This window comes from Plectropomus leopardus, chromosome 7, assembly GCF_008729295.1.
Source record: "Plectropomus leopardus isolate mb chromosome 7, YSFRI_Pleo_2.0, whole genome shotgun sequence".
Classification (NCBI taxonomy): Eukaryota; Metazoa; Chordata; class Actinopteri; order Perciformes; family Serranidae; genus Plectropomus; species Plectropomus leopardus.
The window spans coordinates 22427590-22451672 of NC_056469.1; the positions used below are offsets into that span (position 1 = coordinate 22427590).

Here is a 24083-nt window from a genome sequence, read left to right on the forward strand (position 1 = left end):
CATCTGTTTTACTCCACCTTCCCCACATCCCTTTCAAAACAAAAACCGTCACAGTATCTGGACAAAATCCCACCAGTTGCATATACATTATTTTGAAAACATTTACAGGGCCGTGTTGTCAGCAGTGCGGGAGCTTGCACAACTTCATAAATGAGTGAAATTTGTGCTTATAAATATAAGAATACAGTACTAATATCTGCAGGCCGTGTGTGTGAAAGTGTGACACATGATTTAAAATGTGCAAGGTTTAGGGGCTGGTGTGTGTGTAATTGCCTGCAGAGTAGACCGTCTGCTTCTGTTGTGCTTGGTGTTGTGTGTGAAAAAGGAGTCAGTGCAATCATCTCAACTTGTGTATTATTTCTGGTTGTTGAGAGGGCAGTTTTACTTATGTTGAAATGTTGACATTGATTTGAGCCCCACCAGTGTATAGCTTAGCCCCACCTTTATATAGACAGAAACATTTGTCTGCCGTCACCACTGCTCCAACTGATTGTCAAGCTTCATTTTCTTCATCGAGAAGGAACAATAAAGATTCCATCAACGAAAGAAGAGTAGACCATTTTTATATTTATAGAAGGATACTGAGGGTTCACGGGAGTTCAACCATTCCATCCAAATGCTTTTGGGGATTTGGGGAATGCTTATGACTGTGTCCCCCTGGGTTTTTTGCGAGGCGGGGTTCTGTGGGAATATGGAATGATGGGTGACAGGGCCATTGATATGAGCCATGTGGTCTTTTTAAAACTAACATAAGAGCTGTGTTGATACTTAAGTCAAGGACTCTCTCTGTAGTCTCTAGGATCTGCCAAGGTTGTGTCTAATTAATGTTAATGAAAAGAATCTCTACTCAAGGCAATCAACATTGCTTCTCTGGTATTTGCTGGTGATGCAGCTTTGATTATTTATATCAGACAGTACCCTTTAAGATCAAAACAGGTTGCTTTCAGCCTTGAGTGAAGCGGCTGTTATAAGCATTAGCCATGGAGGTATTATTAGATCTGTATACCCAACATGCTCTCATCCCAAGTCGTCACATATTGCTGCTTTGCAGTGGATTTCTGTGTCTACATATTTCTATCTGGTAGTAATACAAGCACATGGTGGGATTACGCTGGTATGTGGATATGTTTACGCAACAAAAGCACATGGCAACCAATGCTGGGATGTCAGCAAACGCACATGCTGGCACGGATGATTAGGATATGGCAAAATGGACATGGATGGTTAAGTTTAGGCAAAAGAGGCATTTGGTAAGTTGCAGAAAAGAACTTCACATTCAGACAGGAGGTGAACACTAAAGTTACAGGGTTTGTAAGATGACAATTGCTTGCGTTACGCATACCAAAAAAAGTTTCTGGCTTCCAGTTTACTTCACGGGTGTGCAAATATGTTAGTAGTGTTTCTCCTGCTGGCTCTGCCCATGACTTCTGGCATCGCTCGTAGACATTGTGATGATGTCAACAAGAAGGGTCTTTATTGACCTTGTTTGCAGCTCAAGGTATCCTGTCAATAGTATAACAGACAGCTCTTTTATAATAGTGGTCTATGTGTTTAATGCCACTGGAGATATTTTTGCTGCAATACCACAAGGGGCCACTGGGAAAACTTGGAAGCAAAGCTGAGATGCGTTCCTTGGAGCCTAGCGTAAGCACCTCCAAGGCCCATGGTACTCTGCTAGAAAATGGTGGATTGCCCTCTTTAGTTTGTGAGCCAGCTAATGTCTTTAAGTGTATGAACTGGCTGATAAAGGAGCTAAATTGGGTTTCCTATTTAGAGCTTTGGAGTTTGATTATCCAGAGGGTGCTGGGACTGTTGCTATTTTGTTTTAGATAGAGCAAGTTGCGGTGGTTTAGGCTTTGGAGAAGGAGGCCCTCTGGATGTCTGCCTGTGGAGGTATTCTGGGTATGTCTGTTTTGGAGGAGATACTGTGGTAGACCCAGAGCACACTGGAGGGATTAAACCTACCTGGCCTGAGAAAGGTCCTTGTGGAGAGCTGGAGGACATGGCTGGTGAGATGGACCTGTGGGCTGCATTGCTAAGGCTGCTCCAGTTGCAACCTAAAATCCAGTGAGCTGAATAAAATAGGTTGATGGATGGTGAATTCAAACTCTCTCAGCTGTTATTGGCAGTATTTAGAGGAATATGGCTGCAGTCCTGTGCTTAAAAGACTGAAAAGTCAGCCTGTTCATGAGGAAAGTGTGGCTTGTTGGCATTGTTTTGCAAATTACATAATATGCTTCATAGTATAATTACAGTATGGTTACTTGTGTTTACACAAAGTGTGCATACAATCTTGATACAAAGTATGGGGGACATGTATGTTTAAAATAATAACACTTGAACAATGCTATGCACTCGTTGGATTATGTTAAAGTACACAAAACACAGTCTGTCTGCAGAAGTACGACAACCTGGTTATTTTAAAACTACTCCTGTCTGACACCACATTTACAAATCAGGTACAGGCTACCTCCTTATGATGTTCAAGTCAGCCTGTGTTTAACCTTTGCTCCACAATTCTGCAAGATTAAATATTAAGTTCTTGGGATTTTTTTGTCAAGAAATAGGTCCAACCATTTTCACTCTTTCTTTCTCTGTATTCTTCACCCCTTTCTGCGTCTCTTGCCCTTCAGTCTCTTCATATATTCACCTCAGTTCTCCTTTCCTTTTCTGTTTTTCCTTGTCCTCTTCCACCCTCATTCTCTCCTCTCCTCCCCTGCAGCTCCATTAGGTAATGAGCCAATACAGTAAATCACTGCTACTGTACTCTGTGTATGACTAAAAGACCTTACGTAAGAATGCCCAACGCTTGGCTAAATCAGCATCGGCCACAGCTATGCGGCAGATACAGGTCTGATGTAAGGCAGTGCGAGGGGTTACTCAGCACCACAGGACAGAAGTCTTGTTAGTGGATCTCATGTCTCTACAGCATGGGGAGATGATTATGACCAGGTCGATATCAGGAATGAGTGGCTGTATTGATGTGAGATCAGTGGGAGGGTTTTTCCCCTCCTGTTGGCATTGCTGGGAATAGACAGAGAGGAGAAATTCAGGGAAGGATATGATGTGAGGGTAAACTAGCTTCCTGTGCCTCGTCAAACTCTCAGCCTATACAAACACCTGCCATAGTCGTCTTATGTGTAGAAAAACTGTGTGTGTATTCCTGGCAGCTCAACCATCAGTCTTCTGTGCAAGTATCGCCTCTCCTCTTTAAATGGGTCTGAGAAAATAATAACCAGCTGTTTTGTACCAACTATGTTTGGAATGTATATCTTTGAGAGCAACTGCTCAGCAAGGCACTATTATTACCTGCAGGGTGTGCCGATTATTGATCGCTGCTCCACAGTCAAACAGTCTCCAGTAGAAAGAAACTAGGAGATAGATGTTTATACTGTGCACTTAGATGGGCAGTGGCTCCATTAAGCTGTTTTATAGGGGATTGACATCTATTTATGTTTTCCAACTGCCAGTTTACGGGGGTTTGGCCTAATTCGACGTCATAGATCACACAATAGCCACTCTGAGCACTCAGCCTGGTATTATAGCATTGAGAAAAAGCCACTTAGCTCTTACTGATAATTGTATATCTGAACTGTAAATACCCAAATACCCTGTGCCATACCCTGCAAATACCCAAACAAATTCTCAAGGGATTATATGTCTAGGAATGAATGGTATGTCTGTCAACAGCAGACAGTTTAACCCCACTCCCAAGAAATTGCCTCCGGTTGTTTTGAAAATAAAAATCCTAATTTAAGACAAATGCAATGTTAACGGTCGAACCAGGGCAGGAAATTTGTCTGTGAAACAAAGTAGCTAAAGAAAGGTGTTTGTTTTCCCAACCAATTGGTTTTTGGGTGAGACTAACCCTGCATTCATGTAGTTTCTGAATAATCTGTAAAATGAGTTCCTGACAGGGAAAATTCAAGTGAATGCCCCCTCAAGTCAGAACAACAACTTGAAAAGCTGGTGAAAACTTAGGTACAGGAGTTGCTGAGTTAACATCATAAATGCAAAAAACATGCCACCTTTCATACAAGAAATGCACCCCAAGTGCTTTACAAAAAAGAAATTAAAGTTAGTATTAGTTAGTATATTAGTTTATAATGGTCATTCAAAAAGGGAAACGCGAAAACCATCATGATTCTAATTAGCCAGTTAGCAAATTTACAACACAATTCAATGCTAAAATAAGATAACTTATTTACCATGCGCTGGTGATTATAAACACAAATGACATATTTGCTAAAGAGCTCAATGGCTAAAGAAAAATAATCTTACCCAATAAAACAAATTTGTTTCGATCTCACTCCTTCTTGAATTTACCCCTTTGTTTGCTTATAACACTTCTGTTTTTCTTCTTGTGCAATGAGCTGAACTGCCAAACAGAGTGATACAGTGTCTTTCGTTGGGGCCTCCGCTGTATGCGAGGCCAATACAACATGCTGAAGCTGCTAAAAAAAAAGTCGACAAAGGGCAACGGGGCAAAGACTGGGGCGATCAACGCTCATCGGCAGCTGAACATTGACAGATGGCCGACCATCGGTTTGATGTGTCAGGGCCTTTAAAGCTCATGAACACACCAAAATCACCAAATGATTTCCCAACTTGAAAAAAGGGACCATCTGAGGGGCACGTGAATGCAACACAAGACCTCTGAGTGATGATTAGTAACCTGCAAGATTAATATACTAGCCTTTAGCAATAGCAGATGAAAATAATTTCCCATGTCTACAGTTGAAATATGTTTTCCAATTTCCCACCTAATTAACAGTTAATTGTTCTGCAGCCAATTTTATCAACGTTAATATGAGTTTTTTTTAAATGCCATGTCATTACCTCTATCATTTCCAAGTAACAAAGACATTAAATTGTGCCATACTAATACTTAATACTCTAAATAAGTCTAAAAATAACGTTAATAATCTAGGCTAATAGGGACAAAAATATAATGTGGTAGTACAATAAACTTAATGTGAGCTGGTACATTTCCTCTAGTTCATTGGGGATTTTTCTGCAGCGAATCAACCTGATGAAACTTGACTTTGCAATGAGTCAGAGAGCCTCATGATAAAATCACTTTTAACTTGCTTTAAAGAAATCCTGCGGGCCCCAGTGGACCTACGCGATTAGTCAAGCAGGTCTTTTCATTGCAAGTGAGGTAGAGAGAGAGAGAGAGAGAGAGAGAGAGAGAGGGGAGGGGGGGGGGCGGGATTGGGAGGGGGAGGAGGAGGAAGTGGAGGAGGGGGGGTCACCTTTTGTGCAAATATATCAACCAAGAAGACTGCCACCAGCATCAGATTTCTGTGTATGTGTGTGTGTGAGTGAGGGAGAGAGGCAGTCTTTTGCAGAGAGACAGAGAGAGAGAGAGAGAGAGAGAGAAGTCCAGAAAGCTTTGGTGCATTGAAAGAAAAAGACTCGCTGTTGCCAGATTTCCACTCTACAACCCAAAACAAAGTGAATACTTTTCCTTGAAAAGTTAGGGGGAAAAAAGCAACCATGATCGGGATAACGTTTGGACGCACGTCGGTCTTGTGCACCTTGCTGCTCTGGGCATTTCAAGGTAAGTCTTTGATACTTTTCGTTATATATTTATATATCTTTTTTTAGAAATCACACCCTGTGTTAGTAACTTTATAATGCTTTGGACACGTTCTTGGTTAGTTTTTCGTGGATTCAGGGTGCAGATTTATACTTTTCGCGGACTCTCGAGTTTGGAGGTCCGCTGCTTTCGGGACAAACCTGTCCGTACATGCCGCAGTCTGAGGCATGGAGTTGCTCTACTTTAACACTTTGTAATTTATGTTTGCTCTCTATTCTTGGCTGCTGTCGAGCAACCTGTTACCGGCTGCGCAGATAAGCAGGTGGAAAACCGAATTTATCCCCAGCGCAACATGTAACGTACAAGTTTGTAGCAAACTGTTTTTTTTTTCTTTCCAAAAACAATAGGTTGAGGTTGTAAGATTGTGCAGCCCTGACATACGGGTTATCTCCACGGATAGGATGTTTTAAGGGTTTAGTGTCTCTTCGTAGTTGTGCGGCAAGTCTCAGCGTCTCACTTGAGTGCACGTCTTAGCGCACAGGACTGCGGCACTCCGTTATTTCCCTCTGGACCCCGCTGCCAATCCAATCAAGCCTAAACACTTCTATGCTGCAGCTGCAATAAAACATCATCAAAATCATTGAAAATTCATAATTTTTTGGTAAATCTACAAAAAAAAAAAAAAGCTTCCAAAATGTTTTAGGCATCACAAATACTCCCTCCGCCAACTGTGAGAAATGTTAAGCTTTTATTTTGAAGAGCACTCTGGCCGTCTCTGTCTCATCCACGCTGCTATGTCTGGCTGCTGGGTGCAGTTTCCAGCTGCTTTGATGTCTGATCTGCGGGATTTGCGTCTCCTTTGCTGGCAGCGCGCCTCACCCTCAGCACCCCTGGGTGCTGCCAGAGAGGCTAAGCCATTTTAAATTCAACTCTCCTTATATGCTCGTCAAAGAAAAGTTTTGGATTGCGAACTAAAGCCAATAACACTATATCCATTTAAGGTGTTGCTGTGGTGCTCTACAAGTTTATCACTGACCTCGTTTTACATTTACCATGGAGATTTATTTCCCATGCTCTTCTTCTAACTGTCCCATAAGAATTTACAGAGCTGCAAGTGAGATTATACTTCACTGTACTATATGGTTTTAATACCTCTTTTTAGTGTCACTATAATATTAAAGTTATTTATGTCCTTATTAAATGAGTAATAGATTTCCAGTTTGATGCTGAGGTTTGTTTTTTCACATGTTTGATTTGGAAATACACGTTACAGCCATCAGTGGGTCCTGTGTGACTGTGTGTGTAAATTGAGATCATACTTGCTGAATGTTTTAAGGGCATTTCATGGAAGTTATTTCTAATTTCTTGCTGGTGCAGTGGTTTGAAGCAGGATGAGCTAAAGGGCGGGGCTGCTGGTGCTGGGCGGCTCCCCTCTCTCTTTCACACTCACGGCTTCCTTGTGTATTTCTTATTTCGCTTTAACCTGTAGCAATTTATTTTAATTTTACACAAACATATATATCAGCATCCACCTCAAGATTTACATGGTCTTCTCTTTTTCCATAATACTATTTACACCACGTCTTCCCCTAGATCTCCTTTTACGACCCCCCTCTTTGGCCTCAGAGACAGTTGTTTGCTGTCTGTCCCTCATGGAGCCTTTTAACAGGTGCTCAAAAACAAAACTGCCCTGTAATTGTTAGACGCACTGTAGATCACACATCCCTCTGTACAGCTGTGGTGCGCTGATTTAAAAGCTCAGCTCCAGGTGCTGAGCTCCCCTCGATCCTCGCGTGCTGCTCAGAAGTATGAAGGAAAGGAAAGTCATTATTTCACTTGAGCGCTACAAACGTTGCTTTCTTCAAAGAGAAAGTTTGCCAAATCCCTCAGTTACTGAAGTCTCTCCCTCATCCTCTCTCTCCAGCATAGTTTTGTCTAATAATAGCAGCTCTTGTTGGGTCTCACTGGGATTCTGTCACACAGACCCACATTCTCACAATTACTGGTCACACACCGGCAGCTTGCAGCTATGTCGTTTCTGAACATAGAAGCGCGCTGAATAGAAACTCGGGACACGTAACACCCAGATGTGTGTCATCTCCTGAATGTGTGACGACATATCTCTGAGCATGTGTGCCTGTATTTATGCGTGTAGTTGTGACACACAGATATGTGGTGTATGGTAGCGTGGGGCGCCCCGAGGTGCTCGGCATGCTTGTGCCCAAGATCGCCGCTGACCCTTTGACCCACTCACCCAGACATGTGAGTAAACGGCTCCTCTTCTGCGCTCCTGAGATGCCATTGCGTTGACATTGCAGGGCAGGCATCAAAAGTGGAAAATGTAACTTTATTTTCAGTGTCTTTTGTTGGTGATAGCACAGTTTGTCCAAATTAGAAACACTATTTCTAAGCAGAAGTTGAAGAAAATACATTACAACACTCTATCCTCACTGCAAGGTTATGTAAAACACAACCGGCACTTTATCAGAGTAGCAACTTCACACCAGCACTGCTTTACTTTCTCCCTTAATTTGGATTTTTTTTCGCTTTTGTGGGGGGATAAAAAGAACAAAGTGACATTAAGGTAAAGAGACAAAAGCAGAGTCAAATGGTCAGATGAGTCTGAGCTAAACTGTAGAGACTCCAAAGTGGTCAGGGACAAGTGGAAAGAATCGTAGTGACAAGCATCAGCTGAGTTCAAGGTGTTAAAGTCTAACACGCAGCGTCAGCCTCTTTGTCTATGGCCACCCTAATTCCAGCAGTCATTTCCTCACTTTTAATTTCTGTCCCCCCTGCCAGCGCCGCATCAAAAGTGCACCCCCTGGAGATTTGTGCAATTATTATGGTATTAGGCCCCAAAAAGAGCCATTTAGCCACAAGGAGATAAAAGCCAGGGGACCTCTTTTACAACTGTCCCGGGGCACTTAGTTTTGTGCAAGCATACACACGTGTGCATTCTTGAACACTTGAGTGCAAAAACATTAACAGGTATGCACAGGTAACATACATTCACTCATCAGCAAGGGAGTAGTCACATGCACTCATAATATATGTGCAGTTCATGGAAACACACACACACACACACACACGTAAAGCTTCTTAATGCTGGATTCTGATGTTACGCAACACTGGAAACCTTCGCTCATACAGCAGTGAGTGACAGGTTGATAGTGGCTGCTTTGGGGGTGAGCAAGTCTATGTTTGCCCCCTTGTCATTTAGGCCTCTGGAGTGGGATGGAGCTGTAATTATTGGGGTGATTCATGTGTGTGACAGTGATAGAGCAGAGCACTGAGAAGAAATGAGTGGCATTCCTCTAGACACGTCGGCACTCGCTGTGTAAAGTGTGTGTTTGTTTGTCATCACTTCAAATTCTATGGACGAGGGCTTCCCTTCTGGCTTGAAAACCTCCTCTCACCACAAGTTTCAGGCAGTAATCCACATACAAACAAGCGATACCACAATGTGGCATCTGTCTCTCCATGAAAAGGCAGTGTTACAGGTGCAAAGCTGGAGTCAGTTCACAGCCAGGGTGCATTCTTGTAGTTTGAAGGGGTTTCACTTGCCCGCGCAAGCAGGGGGCACCAGTTAAACATTAGTCAGTGAAAATAAAGGGCATGTTGTGGTTGGCTTGTGTCAGGAGGTCCAGCCATTCAGTAATCATTGAACTCAGAGAAGGAAATTTGAGCTCGGCAACCTTTCACATACCCACTAGTGTTTATTATTCCCAATGAATGACACATTAAAGTCAATTACAGCAGTGTGAGAGCACGCTGATGTTGGCTGGTGAGCTGGCAATCAGCACCGACAGGCAACTGGGCATCAGCAGATGGCAGGTTGCATGCATGTGGTTAATCCCGGTTTGAAGTCAGTTAGCAAGTATGATGTGGTTCACAGCGGAGACGGAAAAGTTTATCCCCTCGCTTTTTCATCCTCATATCCCCACGAGAGCTTCAAAAGAGCTGCAGCCAAAGCTGTGATTACACACACTTCCACAGGTACTCATACATAAACAAAAGGTGTGTTTCTCCAGATCAGCTTTGTCTATGTTCCCATCTTTCTCCTTATCTTTGTCTGTCTGCCTGTGGCTCTGCCTTAGTCTTTTTTTCTGTTTTGTCCTTAAAGGGATATCAATATCAGTTCAAGTGTATGCTATATTTAGAGGATTTTCACTGATTTACCTTTCCGTCACACAGCTCTTTCCGACGGGGAAGCAGTTAAAGGCTTCAGTTCCCCATCTATGCATGCCACCAGACTCCAATGACAACAACAAAAATTTTAGCATGCTGAATACAGGAGCTGCTGGTCTACTGCTTTTATGATCAGTAGGTCAGTTAGTGTGACTTTGGTGGATCTGAACTAACCTTTTTAACTCCTAAAACCCTGGGACTATATCATTTTACTTGTGCTGCCTTTAGACATCTTTCACAAGTATTTAAACATTTGAACTCAATGTTCATTTGGTTTGATTTTTTTCTCTCAAAAAAGCATGGCAAAAGAGGCAATAAGCAACTTGGTAAGAACTGTTCCATAAATTTCAAGAAATAAGTAGATTTAGAAAATTATTTTCAAAAGAAAATGGGGAAAAACTGTATTTATAACTATCATAATTAAATTTTTAAAATTATTTTAATTTATTATAATTTTTAAGCACCCTTTTCCAGTTAATTAGTTTTTTATTTTTTTAATTTACAAATTTTCAAAAAAAGTTTTTTGTCTTTTTTACTATTTTTTGGGTCATATGCTCAGATTTTAAATCGTTAAACACCAAAGTCACAAAGTGTTTAGTGATGTTAAATCGCTGTTTTTCTCAGGTGAGTCTGGCTTTGAAGAGAACGATATAACTGCTTCATTATCCCGCTGGAAAATGAATGTTGGACAGCAAAGTGAAGTGGTTGAGCTTACACTTAAATGAATATAGATTTTTTTAGGTGGGACTTTCTTCGTGGCCAAATCACTTCCAGAACCGTAGATTTCTTAGCTTCCATGTTGATTTCCAGCTTGCTTCTCCAAATTTGGGCGTGTCACCCAAAATCTACCGTTTGTAATATACTGTCTAGGGATAAGTACCCCTCACAACCCCACCTCAAAAAATCTGAACTATCCCTTTAACAACACCTTCAGTTTTGTTTGTGCGTGTTTGCTTGCTGTGATTTACCATGTTGTCTTTGCCCGTGTCAACCACTCTGCTTTTGTGCGTGGCTCACTGTTAATAACCCTGCATAGCATCAGGAAGATCGCCCGCTGTGTTTTTAGTGGGAGAGGGCTCTGTTTGCTTTTACGCCCATCCCTAGAGACGTTCCTCGGCAGATTTATGGCTGCTATTGATGATTTTAAAATAAGAATGACCGTCCTCCCCCGCTTGGCAGGTTCGCTGTTTCCCACTCTCCAGCGAAAACATTCCAGTATGGTGTCTGTCTGCCAACTGTGTGTTTGAATCCTCATTTAAACTTTCAAAGTTGTGGAAAAAAAGTTAAAAACACATTGCTGTGAATATAAAGAAGAAAAAAGCGAAAAAGAAACTGGCTAAAAGTTGTTTTGGTTTCATCTGTTGCTTTTAAGATGCTCTCTTGTCATTAGTGGGAGTTGTAGGGAGGGAAGGAAGGAAGCAGAGAGGAAGGGATGGACAACGAGAGATCAAGGGATGAGATGAGAGATGATTACAGCGGACTGTTGTGGAGCCACTGTGCAGTCTTGTTGTTCTTGTCTCAGGGGAGGAAGATGATGGTGATGGCTAATTTCAAATGCAGCCTTGAAAAGAGGGTACATGTCTCTGTATGTGTGTCCTTGTCTCTACATCTGTGTATGTGATAGTGTAGTGGTGGGGGAAGCTTTTCAGGGTTGGAGCAAAATTGAAAATTCACAAAGCTCTTTCGGGAGACGAGGTTAAGTGCTGCCAATCCATTTAGCAGGAGAGTGCTGTAGCAAGATGCGGAAAAGAGGTTCTGTTTCTGAATATGTTTGTTGTAGGAATACACAAAAACAGCAGGACTGGCTTGAGCTTTTTAGCCATGCACTATACAAATGTGTGCCATTAAATCGCAAGGACGTACGATGGCCGATATTTTTTGTCTGCCACAGAAAATGGCATTTATAGCATTCAGCTCGTGTCCAGCTGTTTTGATCAGTCTCACAGCGTATGAGGGGGGAGAAAATGAACAAAGGCGATACGGGCAGAGATAGCAGCAGTGAGGATCAGACAGGCGGAGTACGTCAGGATTGAGGGATACCAATTAGGAATGGGGAATGTCATAGAAAAGCCTGGATCTGTGGCCAAGGAGATCATTTTCCTGGCAGCAGAGAAGAAATCCTAACCCCTGCGCCCCTCCAACCCTAAACCCTCCATCTGACTGTTGGCTGGCAGAGCGTCCTCTGGGAGCCCCGCAAGCTGTTGCTTTTCAGACATCAACAGTTGCCTCAGCAGCAGTTGTTGAATGCACCCCTCCAAGGCTCTGCCACCCCCTTCTCACACACACACAGACACACACACACACACACACACACTTGGGTTCCATTACCACCTCATGTCTTTCCACACCACTGGCTTGTCCTGTTGTGGTGTAAGGAGAGAGTAAAACTGTATGCTGGCTGTGAACGCACCCCTAATTTAGCTTGTTTTTCCCTTTCTGTTTTTATTTTTATCTGACATGCTTTTACCTACAGCTGGGCATGGTGTAGTGGAGGGTAGACACAGATATTAAGTATTAATTATACCACTTCTTTTTCTGGCCGTTTATAGAATGCTCATCCATCAGACAACGGCTGCAACAAATGATTATTTTTATTGTCAGTTAATCTGGCGATTATTTTCTTGATTAATCGATTCGTTTTTTGTAGGGATGGTAACAATTAATCATCGATTGATTAATCTGTTGTTAAGAATTGAATTGATCATGTGAAATGTAATCAATCAATCAATAGGCTGCCAAAGGATATGCAATATTTTGTTCTGAGCTTTTATTGAGGAATAAACACATTTGGTAATGTCTGAAATAAGCTAAATAAGTTTTAATGTTTTTTAAAAACAACAATTGATTAATTGATTGTTGTTAAGTTTACCAATAATCAGTGAAGGAAGGGTCTATAAAATGCCCAAGATGACATCCTGAAATGTCTTGTTTTGTCAACAACCCAATGATATTCAGTTTATTGTCAATCAGGACTAAAGAAACCAGAAAATAGAAGCTGGATTTGGAGACTTTTGACATTTCTTTCATTAGTTGGTGATTAAGTAATCAATTAATAGTTGCAGCTCTACTGTGGTGTGGTGAAGTGGGGTGTATTTGAAGGATTTTGCAGTTCAGTCTACCAATATGTGACCAAAATGTTTAAAATTATGGCTACCAATACAACAACTCATTCATAACATAGGTATTGAATAAAGGCCTCTATTGATATTGCTATTCAAATAGAATTTTTTGAAATGATACCCAGCCAGACATGCTTTTTTAAAGTTAGTGTACATGATTTAAAACACCTCCCACGCTACTGAGGCACAATTTCAAGCATGTGAACAGATATTTGAATGCACCTCTGACCCAGTCATTTTTTCCTTCGAAGGAGTGGTTTCAGAAATATGACGGTGGAGCCTCAAGGGATTCTTTTCCTCCCTTATCAGTGTGGCATAATGATAACTGGGAGATGAGGGTGACTTAAAGTTCACTAGGCTACAGAATGTCCTGTGTTTACATATGTGCACACTTGTGTGAGTAAATTTACTCAAACTCGCTGCCACAAAGGTTGTCCCAAAACCACAGCCATTACTCCTCTCTCTTCATAACCACTTTTCATGTCCAATCTCTGTCTTCCATCTGTCAGAAAACATTCCTGCGCCTCCTTGACTTTAATCTAGTTAATGGTTAAGCAGCGGTGGTTAACCTCTCCGGTGAGGCTGGTCACTGTTTGACAATGAGATCTTATTGCTTTAACTGGGCCGGGGGGACCTGGGAGACAAGAGTGGGAACATTAATCCTCCATGCAGGGAAGGAAGAGGAGGAGCAGGAGGTGGAGGAGGGGCAGGCGTTTGCATTACAGCACTCATATATACTTTTTCAGCTTGCGTCTGTGTGTTAGATGTTCGCTATGACTTCATGTTTGTGTGTGAGAAAAAGGGGGCTCCCCCACGTTACCTGAGAGTGGGGCCAGAGTGTCATCACTGAACACTCAGTGTCAGCTTTCAGCGCTTCTAACTTGCCTAAAGACATAACTCGTCTTTGTTTCATCAAGGTTTCGCTTACCTGAGCCCCTCTGAAACAACGACCACAGCACTAAAGTTCCCTTTGCGCCCCTCTGCCTGTGTGAACTTGACTTTGAAAGAGAAGAGTAGAGGAGTGAAGTTACCATGCTCTGACTGTTAATGTTCTCCTCTAGTCACATCTTGTACTTAACTTTAGTTTGAGTCTTTTTTTCTCTGTTAGTTCCAGTCCTCCCTGGAATTCTCTTGTCGGTCTCGTTACCACTCCCTAACTCATGCCCAGCTCTGTGAATCATCACTTTTATCACTGTTTTTCTTCTCCACATCTCGCACTCATCCATCTCTCCTCCCCCTCTCACTTGCCTCAGTCTCCATCCGTCATCTGTCTCTCATCCCTGCCAGGGACCAGCACAAAATACATGCATCCTCCTGACCATGTGCTGTCTAATCATCACAATAGCCTGAACAGAAGGTGCCACTAGAAGCAGGGCGTCTCAAATCCCTGGTGGTTCTGAACAGTAGGGGAAGGTAATCTTTTTTTTTTTTGACTGACGGTTCAGTTAATGACAGTAATCAAGCCAAAGGACTTAAGAGTCACTTTTTGCAGGTGTTACAGTATTTCTTAAGTTGCATCAGTGCAGTAGTGGTGGTGGAAAGCAGTTAAGTCTGCAGATCCATTAAGCCAAGTGCATTTCTCAGATTTGTTGTCATTGGCAAATTCAAACTGAATCTCTCGTGTTGTTCATCAGTTGTGTCCATATTCCGGTAATACAAGGCGAGTCAAGTTTCATAGCTTCATTTTGATTCAGTCTGGCAGGAAAAAAGTACAAGCTTGCTCCCGGTCCATATGAATATTTAATCCAAAATCAATGCCTTTCAATTGGGTTATAACTCCATCAGGCTAAATGATTCCAAATTACATGTCAGTGCAATCTGCAGAACAACAAACGTGATGGATAGTTATTGTCGACATAATGTTGGACTTACAGAGTGCCTAACTGATTTAGCCTCTTGTTATTGGGGGATAAAGTAATTATAACCCCAATGTTTTGCCTCGGGAGCATCTTGCATTCTGCCCTGGTGGGTATGTTGCAGCAGTAAATTTAAATTTAGTTAACAATTATTCGTACTGAATGATTATCAAGCAGAACTGTACATGTGAAGGGTGACCACGGTAGAGATTTGAGCTTTCCTGGCTGCTGTATGGAGTGTTGAGAGAGGCTGAGAGGTCTTGGACAGGCAGCTCAGAGGACCTCCTTTGATCCCGTCCCCCCCACCACACACACACACGCACGCACACACTCACTTCAAGATTTGTCTCTGTGGAGAATGATGAAAGATGCACCGACTCCACATGTCAATTAGCAGTTGTGTGTGTATGTGTGTGTGCCTGTCCATTGAAATCAGTGTGTGAGGGTGGGGTTGGTTAATGGCAGGGGCAGAGAGGGCACATGTTCAATAATAAGGCCTGACAAAGGGGGACAGGCAGAAGGAGGGATGGAGGGAGGATGGGAGGATGATGGAGCACTCAGTGTGTCACTGCTTTTCATTATGCCTCACTTCTACTTATTGGTGGAAATCAAAATCATTATAGTAATAGGAATATTTTCCCCCACACCTAAAAAAAAAAATCATAGTATAGCCAGTCACATAGTAAATAATGTAATTTAAATTGCTTAGCTTAATAACTTTTGGAAAAGTACTGCAACAAATGATCATTTTCATCTGCTTATTATTTTCTCTATTAAGTCTCTTAATTATTTGGCCTACAAAATGTAAAAAAATGTTGTCCGACAGACAGTCCCATCACCAAAATATTAATTTAACAGTGATGCAAAACACAGTTGACCACAAATGAGAAACATTAAATAAAATTGTTGTTAATTAATCTTCTGTTGTCCAACTATTTGATTAGTCAACCTATTTTTGCACAAATAATTTGGACTACTTAGTAAAACAACATAATAGAATGTACCATAATTCAACGCATTCTCATAAAATATGTATCCTCATAATGCCAAAATGCAAGCACAAAAGTTTATATATACAAATTTATATATATTATATTTATATATAATTTATATATATATACAAATTATATACAAATTTGCGTCCAACTAGAAACGTAAAATTCTTAACACTAGGTTACAAAATTAATGTACAGTTTAGGAGGTTTAGGCAATAACAGTTTCTATGGTTAGGTTGTAAGTCTATGGTTATGGTTCTTAAATGACTCAAAGTTCATACAGTTCCAAACATGCATATCCTAGGGAAAGTCCAGATTTTTGTGACCCATCCACCACCCCAACCTGCCTCTGTACAAGACTGCTGTGGACTGCTTCCTGTCAGCGCAATGGTCACGTGATTGCAGCTTTTCAAAATATGCAGGAGATGAACAAATTTAGAAGCATTATTTTTTGTAGGAAATCGCACAAATAGTTTGTGAGAACAGCTTGCATCATAGTATATTACCACTGAAAAGCATTGAATTGTAACACTGGAATATCACTCTGCTTAGCTGCATCTTGATTTATTTCAAGCCACGCAGGCATAGACTGTAGAAATAACATCACCCATTGGTTTGTGGACTCCCGTTTAGAGCTGGATCTAAATGAGAAGTGAGGGCACTTTTGGCAGGTAGCCTGTCAATTCAAGCAGCCTGACCTTAATTATGTATAACTTCAAGTCTTAAGAAAGGATAAACAGGTGAACTGTATAAAAATTCACCTCCCCTACAGTTGAAATTAAGCGGAATATTGGCTGTATAGGTCAAAACTGTTTATTATTTTTTGCACTAGGCTGTTCACATTTTCATTTCTGCTGTAAAGTTGGGCATTTTAACATGGGGCTTTATGGGGATTGACTTGCCTCTGGAGCCAGCCTCAGGTGGCCATTCAAGGAAATGCAGTTTTTTGCATTTCCACATTGGCTTCATTTCTCACTCCTGGTGTTTGCTGCTTGATCCCAGGCTTTGAGACTCTAAGAGTTCCCAAGTGGCACACTTGACTGATGCGCTCTATGTATGTGTGTTTGAGTGAAGCTTTTTTTATGGACTAGCCTCAAGTGTTGGAGGCAGCAGGAGAGCCAAGTGTAAACCACTCAACAGTGTTCATCTCAAATCATAAAGTGCATCACTTAATACATGGTGGGTGCCTCTTTGCAGCATATTTTAATGTATTTTTCAGTGAGGTTTTTCTCTCTCTGCACCTGAACAAGGCTGCATTGTTAAGACATTCCTGTAGGCTGTAGGAATGCAGGTATTAATACTGGGCTGATTACCCACACACCAGAGAGAGAGAGAGAGAGAGGGGGAGGAAGAGAGAGGAGGTGTGGAGTGGAGCAGGACGGCGTAGTGAAAGGGAGAGCCTGACTAACGGTGGTACTCGTCAATGTTTAAACCGTATGTGTGATTGTGCACACATGGATGGATACATGTATGCACTGTATGCAGGTGCTTAAGTATGTCAATGTGTGTGTCCATCTACATAGTTGTAAGACGGGGGTGTCTGGGTATTTGAAAGTGTGTCTGGAATGCATACCCCATTAACTGAACTAACACTGCAGTGTGTGTGAGCGTGTGACAAATCAGAGAGTTAGCTGTGGGTGTGGGACAGGACCCGGCTGTGTGTGTGGGCACCCGTCACTTGGAGCAGTCAGGGCTGTTAGGAGCATGTGAACATTACTGCAACCCCAATGTGAACTGGAATCCAGACTTAATGGAGGATATAAATAGGTGTGTGTGTGTGTGTGTCCAATCTCACATCGATGGCAGTACCAGCTGGTGATGGGACAGTGGTGGACTTGTCGCAGAGCCTATAAGTATACTTGGGGGGCCTCACATTCACATGCCCAAAACCACATCTTGTTAGAGGTGATTATTAGAGGGTCTTTAAGTTGGCATTATGTCTACAAAACATTTATTTCATGCATTTTTATGTGGCTTCACTTAAAAAAAAGATTTAATTGTTAGCATTCTCCGCTTCATTTTACTTTGTCTTAAAGGGACAGTGCAACCCAAATTAAAAAAATAAATAGTTTTCTAAGTTTTTCTGATTTCTTGCTCATTTCTTGGGTAATTTCTGCTCAAACTGCTCATTGCCTTCTTCCAAAGCTTTTAAAATAAAAGTTTGGTGTGAGTTGCTAAGTGCTGAAGATATCGGATGTAGAGATGCTTGCCTTCTTTCAAATGTAATGAAACTAGATGGCACTCGGTTTATGGAGCCCAAAGCATAAAAAAATTAATTTGACAACTGAGCAGCAACGTCTCTCTCCAGAAATCATGACCCGGACACTCAAGATAATCACAGATCTTGCTGTGAGCGGTTTTATGTAGGAATAATTTTCTTCCTTCTGAACCACGCCCACTAACCATATCACCATGCAGAAGGCATTGTGTATCTACTGCTAGCTCCCCTAGCATCACAGAGCTAGTTAATGTTACAGCTTAGCCAAGGAGGAAGCCATTAATGTCCCTGATTCGGTAGGTCAGTGTAGTTGAATAGAAGGAAAATAGTTCCAACTGGATTATCTTGAGTAATAAGGTCATGATTTTTGGAAAGAGGCATTGCTGTTTATCAAATGTATTTCTTTGGTGCCTTGAGCCCCACTAGCCAGGGGCCATCTAGCTCCATTATATTTGCAAGAACTGGACATCTCAAACTCTTTATCACTCAGCAAAACACAATAAAACAATCTAGATTCCTAAATAGCACTACAAGAAAGAAGAAAAAAACGTATTTTTGGTTTTGTGGCAAGCTGTCCCTTTAAATCAGTTGTAGCGCCTTTCCCTGTTTGCATTGTGTCATATTGTGGCGCCATGGTTGTGGCCCCTGGTTCACCAGCTGGTGGTATATGATCAGAATTGGAGCCTGTTCTCTTTGGCAAGGAAGTCAGCAAGGTAAAGCCAGCCAAAAAATCTACCATCCACTGCCTACACCCTTTTCTGTAGCCCCTCACCCACACACACTCCCCACCTCGTCCCATCTGTTTGGGTGTGTGTGTGTGTGTGCATGCATTTGGCGCTGATTTTAGAGTCAGTTGGTGTAACGGTTCAGGAGAGCATCAAAGCTGGGCCCACCATCGGCATGACGGGGCAAACAAAGTCAAAGCTCAGGATGCAGCAGTGACCCCTCACTAACACTAACTCTCCAAGGTAGATCAGTCAGAGATGCTACATGGCTAGGTGCAGTTTGAGGAGACATGGAGCTTATGGTTACATTGGTACCAGCCAAACAATGGCATACTTGTCTTCCCGTGGCTACCCACCTGTTCTCTCCTCCCTCGCTTTGGCTGTGTCCAAGTATCCGAACATTACCTCCTGTCCTTCATCGAAACACTTTCTCCTTCCCCCACCCACACTGTGCCTCTTTCTTTGCCTTCTCCCACTGGGGAGGTTTAGCATTTTCATCAGGACAAAGGCAATGGTGGCAGTGCCTGAGAGAGAGGAGAGACAGCTGGACGGTCATGGACTCAAGATCGTGTTTCATGTGTTCACTTGCAACACCGTCTGCACCTCTTTCTCTCGGTGGCCTCATTTCTGCCAGTCACCGTCTCCTCACTGTTTCCTGTTTCTGACACTTTCACCATCTTCCACTTCCTCTTGAGTTCTTGATTTCTATTCTCACTACTGCTATTACCACAGCCACTCTGCCCAAATTCTCTTTCGCTCATTCGATTTCTCATATCACATCCCACTGCCTCCTCTCTCCCTCTCTCTCTCTCTCTGCTGGTTCTTTTTTCTTGTTTGTGTCAGTCTGTTCCCACTCGACTATGCTGGTCAGAGCCCCTGCAGTGGATTATCAGTCAGTTGACTCACAGAGGGCAGCCAAAGCCTCCAGTACAAACATGAGACAATATCCAAATGATTGGCTGGTTGGCTTTGGACCGTGGAAACAAGCCGCTATATCAGTTTGAGCCAGGCTCGGTCCACAGGTCTGCCCATAAACCATATTAGCCAGTAACACGGACACACTGCAGTGCTTCTGTTTGTTTGCAGCAGCTGCTTTGGGTGTAGTGCAATCCAAAATGGAACAATTTATCAGATAAATACAGAAGCTGCTATCGCTTGTTTTCACATAAGGTTATTATGCATGTGGGTGGGAAAAGCCATTTGAATTGCAAATTCTGAATTTTTTTCCCTAATGTTCAGCATGTTGGGCCATCAGTGAATTCATTTTTTATCAAGTTTTGTGTCCTTGCTTCCTGCAGCTGTACTCAACAGAAAAAATAATTACAAACCTGGAATTCGGTCAAGGCAGTTCCCTGCTGTAGGCCTGTACTATAACCCCTTTACTACACTATAGCCCTGGAGTTGCTTTGCCTTTGCCAGCAATGGAAGTAGTAACAGCGCCAAATCAATGCCTGTGTAAAAGGGACAGACGGCAGGTGTGTTATGTGTGCGACAGCTGGCAGCAAAATAAAAAAAAAAAACAGCAACTGAAAATGTCCGCAAATTAAGAAAACACCTAGATTCAGGAGCTTTCACACTCCGAACAGAGGATGAGATAGGCTGCCATATGACAGAGATTATAAATGATTGTCGTTGTATGCCATTGTTATTATTTAGAAAAAGCTGCAGAGCAATATTTTTTATTGGTCACACTAGAGGCAGATGCTGTTGTGTTAAATGTCATGCCTGTCATGCCTCTTTTGCCTTCATGATGCCATGATGCCTGCATGCTATCTAAAATCACACACTGGAGGGGCATGATGCTTTGGTGTTTGATTCTGTGTGAAGATGCAATGGCAGCGCAAAGAAGGGACTTAGCCGTAGCCAGAACCCGACCTATATGTCGGTCAGCCAATTTTTTTTTGGCTGATATTGGCCAATAACAGATATATTGTTATCGGGTTATATGATGTCAGATATGCAGGATATAAAACAAATATAGGAAATTTGTTTCTAACAAAAAATAATGCAGAAACAGATATTAACAGAAATATAGATTTATCAAATTCCCATTGTAGTTTACTGTTTCAGTGCACAGTTGTCATTTTTAAAAAATAAAGTTTATTGTTGAACTGTAAAATATCCTGCCTCCATTACATATCTTTGTCTCAAGTATTTGATTACCATATCCAAGGGATAATAGAATTGCTTAATTCTGTTTATGTATTAAATATAAGCCAATATCATATGTATTAATATCAGAATATTTACTCCCCAATTTCAGTATCAGCATTGGCCCCAGAAGTCCAGTATTGGTCAGGCATGTGCAGATAAGATGATTGTATAAAATCTTGCATAATGCACATTTTGTTTCAAAGCTCCCATATGCAATGAATGAAGAATGAAGCAACCACTTGGCATGATTTATGACAACAGAGGGTGGAGAGCATCTGGGTTCTGCTATACTAAATGTATATAATGCCTCTTCAATCTGAGGAACACATTTGCCTCGATGAAGTGGGTCTTCCGTTCCCATCTGCCTTCACTTGTGCACGGCTGAAACTTAAGCTGGAGTGTTACCTCCAAGTATTACCTCTGTGTATCTCCCTGCCTCCTCAGCCGGTGGTTCACAGCTCATTATAGAGACATAGAAATACAGGGGTGGCTTTTCTGCCCCCCAGCTACCTTTATGCTTGGAGATAGAGAGTTGTAGTCATGGAAAATTCTGGAGCAATGGCGATGACAGACAGCCTCCATGTCTCCTGTCCGTCAGCTTGACTTACTTCTCTTCCACATTCCTCAGCTCCATATTTCTTTAGTTCTTCTCACCTCCTCCTGGATTTGACAGACCCCCCTCCTCCTACTCACACTCCTTCCTGCCATATACCTTTAAGGACATGCTGTTGCCTGCCTGTGCAAACCCATCTCAAACACCCATCCCGCCATAAATGTCAAAATTCGCCCAAGGGGCCTCCACACCAACTGCAGATTGTGCAATTCTAACCCAAGCAGTACAAAAGGCCGCTGTTCTCAAATGACATTTAGTGACACACAGACCCAAGAGGACGATCTTTGAGTAAAAAAAAAACTCACATCGGTGACTCACATCATAACCATTCTAGAAATGTAAATTGAATGTAAAAAAAAAACAAAACATCTGTCATGAGCATGCTTGTGATTTTGGACACAGTGTTATTAATAATGAATGAACGGTGCTGATGGGAGGTCCAGCTTCGCCATGGCTGCCTTTGAGTTCATCTAATTGAAACGAGTTCAATAGTATCATGTCTGCTTTTATCTTCATCTTGTTTCCCCCCACCCCCTCTTTCTCCATCCCCCACTCCAATAATGAAAAGCACAGGCTTACAGCTATGAATATAGTCATATGATCAGATGTTGAGCAATATACAGGATGCATTTCATTTCACTCTTTTCATTTTGTGTCTGTCTTTGACCACTTAGATTAAAATTAAATATTTTCAATCAGTACATGCACGGATAAGTCAAGCTACAGTTATAGGTTTATTAGGCCAATTGATTGGACAACTGTCTAACTAGACTAGCACCAGGGGAGAATCGATTTATTGGCAGAAGTGTGTCTCACACCAACTTGGTAGGTTGCAATATGCCCGATTTTAGTTAGTTGCAATTAGACCTTCTTCCGAGTGACTTATTACGTGACATACCAAACAAGTAAACAAGCAGCAAACAGGCTGCATGTCTAACCAGGACAACATGGATAACCTTTCGGTGCTGTACATTTCATATGTACTCAAATACTTTTTGTTGGTACCTTCATTTTGTTTTCCCTTTTCTTCTTTATTTGTTTTTCCTAGCATTCTTTTATGAATTTATGCTCTTCGACTTTCGGGTCAAAGCCAGGCACAGGGACTATTGGGGCATGTGCAGAACCCTTTGGCTAGTTCAGGTCTGGTTGAGGCGTATACATGAAAGAATAAATCGACCCCCAACCACATTGTCTAGGTGTTTTAGTCTGACGTTGAGAAATTTGAAAGTAAGTCAACGTTTTCTAACATCATGTAAACGATCTGAAGAATTCCCTTTTCTTTCATAAATTGCTAAAAATGTAAAGAACGCTTGTCGGCAGTTTTTATCTCTTCCATCTTTATCCCCTGCCCACTACCCTCTATCTAACCCCACCCTTCTCTCCTCACCTCCATACCACCCCCCTCCTCCTCCTCCTTTTTCTTGTCTAACCACCCATCCATGCTTTCTCCCCCGACTCTCCCTCCCTCTACCTATATACTCAAACATCTCAACATTATTACCAGATGCTTGGAGTTGGAGGAGGTGAATGGGATGGTGCCAGGGTAGTAGAGGTGCTGATAACTAAGCTTCAACACCCCTATGAACTTCCAGAAGCCTCGGTCTTACACATATGCACGAGGATTCACACACATACACACACACACTGTGATGCTGCTCGGCTTCCCACCATATTTTATTTTGCGTATTATTCTAAACAACCAGCACTTGCAACGCCTACCTGGACCATCTGCTCCTGCAAACACATGCTAGACTCATCTCCTTGGACGGAAACCAGAGTTTTTTCTCTGTATTTCTGACTGTATAATACTTATTTTTAAGGAAACCCAGGGTTATGCTAACCTTAAACTTATGTTTTAAGGCTGGTATATACAGACATGTACAAAATGTCACCAGGATATACTAATTAAGAGAGAAGCAAACCACTCTCCATACTGCCTGCCTCTGTGGTATGCAGTAGCCATGATGAAAGTGATCCAAGGACACCCTGACACACTCCTTTTGTAAGCCTCATTTTTCCTTTGATCTCGGTATGCTGGCAATCATACAGCATTGCGTCCTCATGCCAGTTTTGCCACATTTACTTTTTTCTCCCTCTCTTCTTATCAGCACCTGTCATCCTCGTAATCTCCGCCTGTCAGACTCCATCTTCTTGTCATCACTTGTTTTGTTTTCGTAGTTTTACTGACTGCGTTTCTTGATTCGGTATCTTGGCTGGACGTGTTTGCATGAGAATGAAGGCATAGAGGTGTAGTGTTGCAGGTGAATGAAGACAGTCCTTTTCTCGATATGTTTGTGACTTGTGGTTGCTACAGTATAAAGGACAAATGGAATTTCAGTTGAACTCATCTCGGGCTGTAATCAGTCTTCATCAGTCACGTGTGTGTATTATCTGTGATATCACTAAAGTGCCATTTTAAAGATATAGCTTTAGCGTGCAGTGCAGTAAATAGCACAAATAAACACACTTTGTCAAACTAGAGAAAAAGAAGTGCCTGTAAATGGTTCAGAAACTATAAAACCCTTGAAGCCCACCAACATTTCACCAACGGCTGTGGGCAGGATTTGTTAATATTTCTGTCCGAGAATGTGTTACTGACTTACAGTACTTCTTTTATATCATGAAAAATGAATGCCTGAAGTCATTTATAATACTAATTTTTTATATCACTGA

At 41.9% G+C, this 24083-nt stretch overlaps 1 protein-coding gene across 2 annotated transcripts in view; it reads left to right on the plus strand.

Annotated features, from left to right (window-relative positions):
- The first annotated feature begins 5329 nt into the window (after nt 1-5329).
- Nucleotides 5330-24083, plus strand: part of bcam (basal cell adhesion molecule (Lutheran blood group)) — a 63102-nt gene continuing 44348 nt past the window's right edge. The window contains exon 1 of one of the 2 annotated variants that reach the window (XM_042489836.1): nt 5330-5563. In XM_042489836.1, the coding sequence (XP_042345770.1) occupies nt 5500-5563 (64 nt within the window). In that variant the 5' untranslated portion in view covers nt 5330-5499. The remainder of the gene's footprint in view (nt 5564-24083) is intronic. The other variant, XM_042489837.1, reaches the window with a different exon arrangement.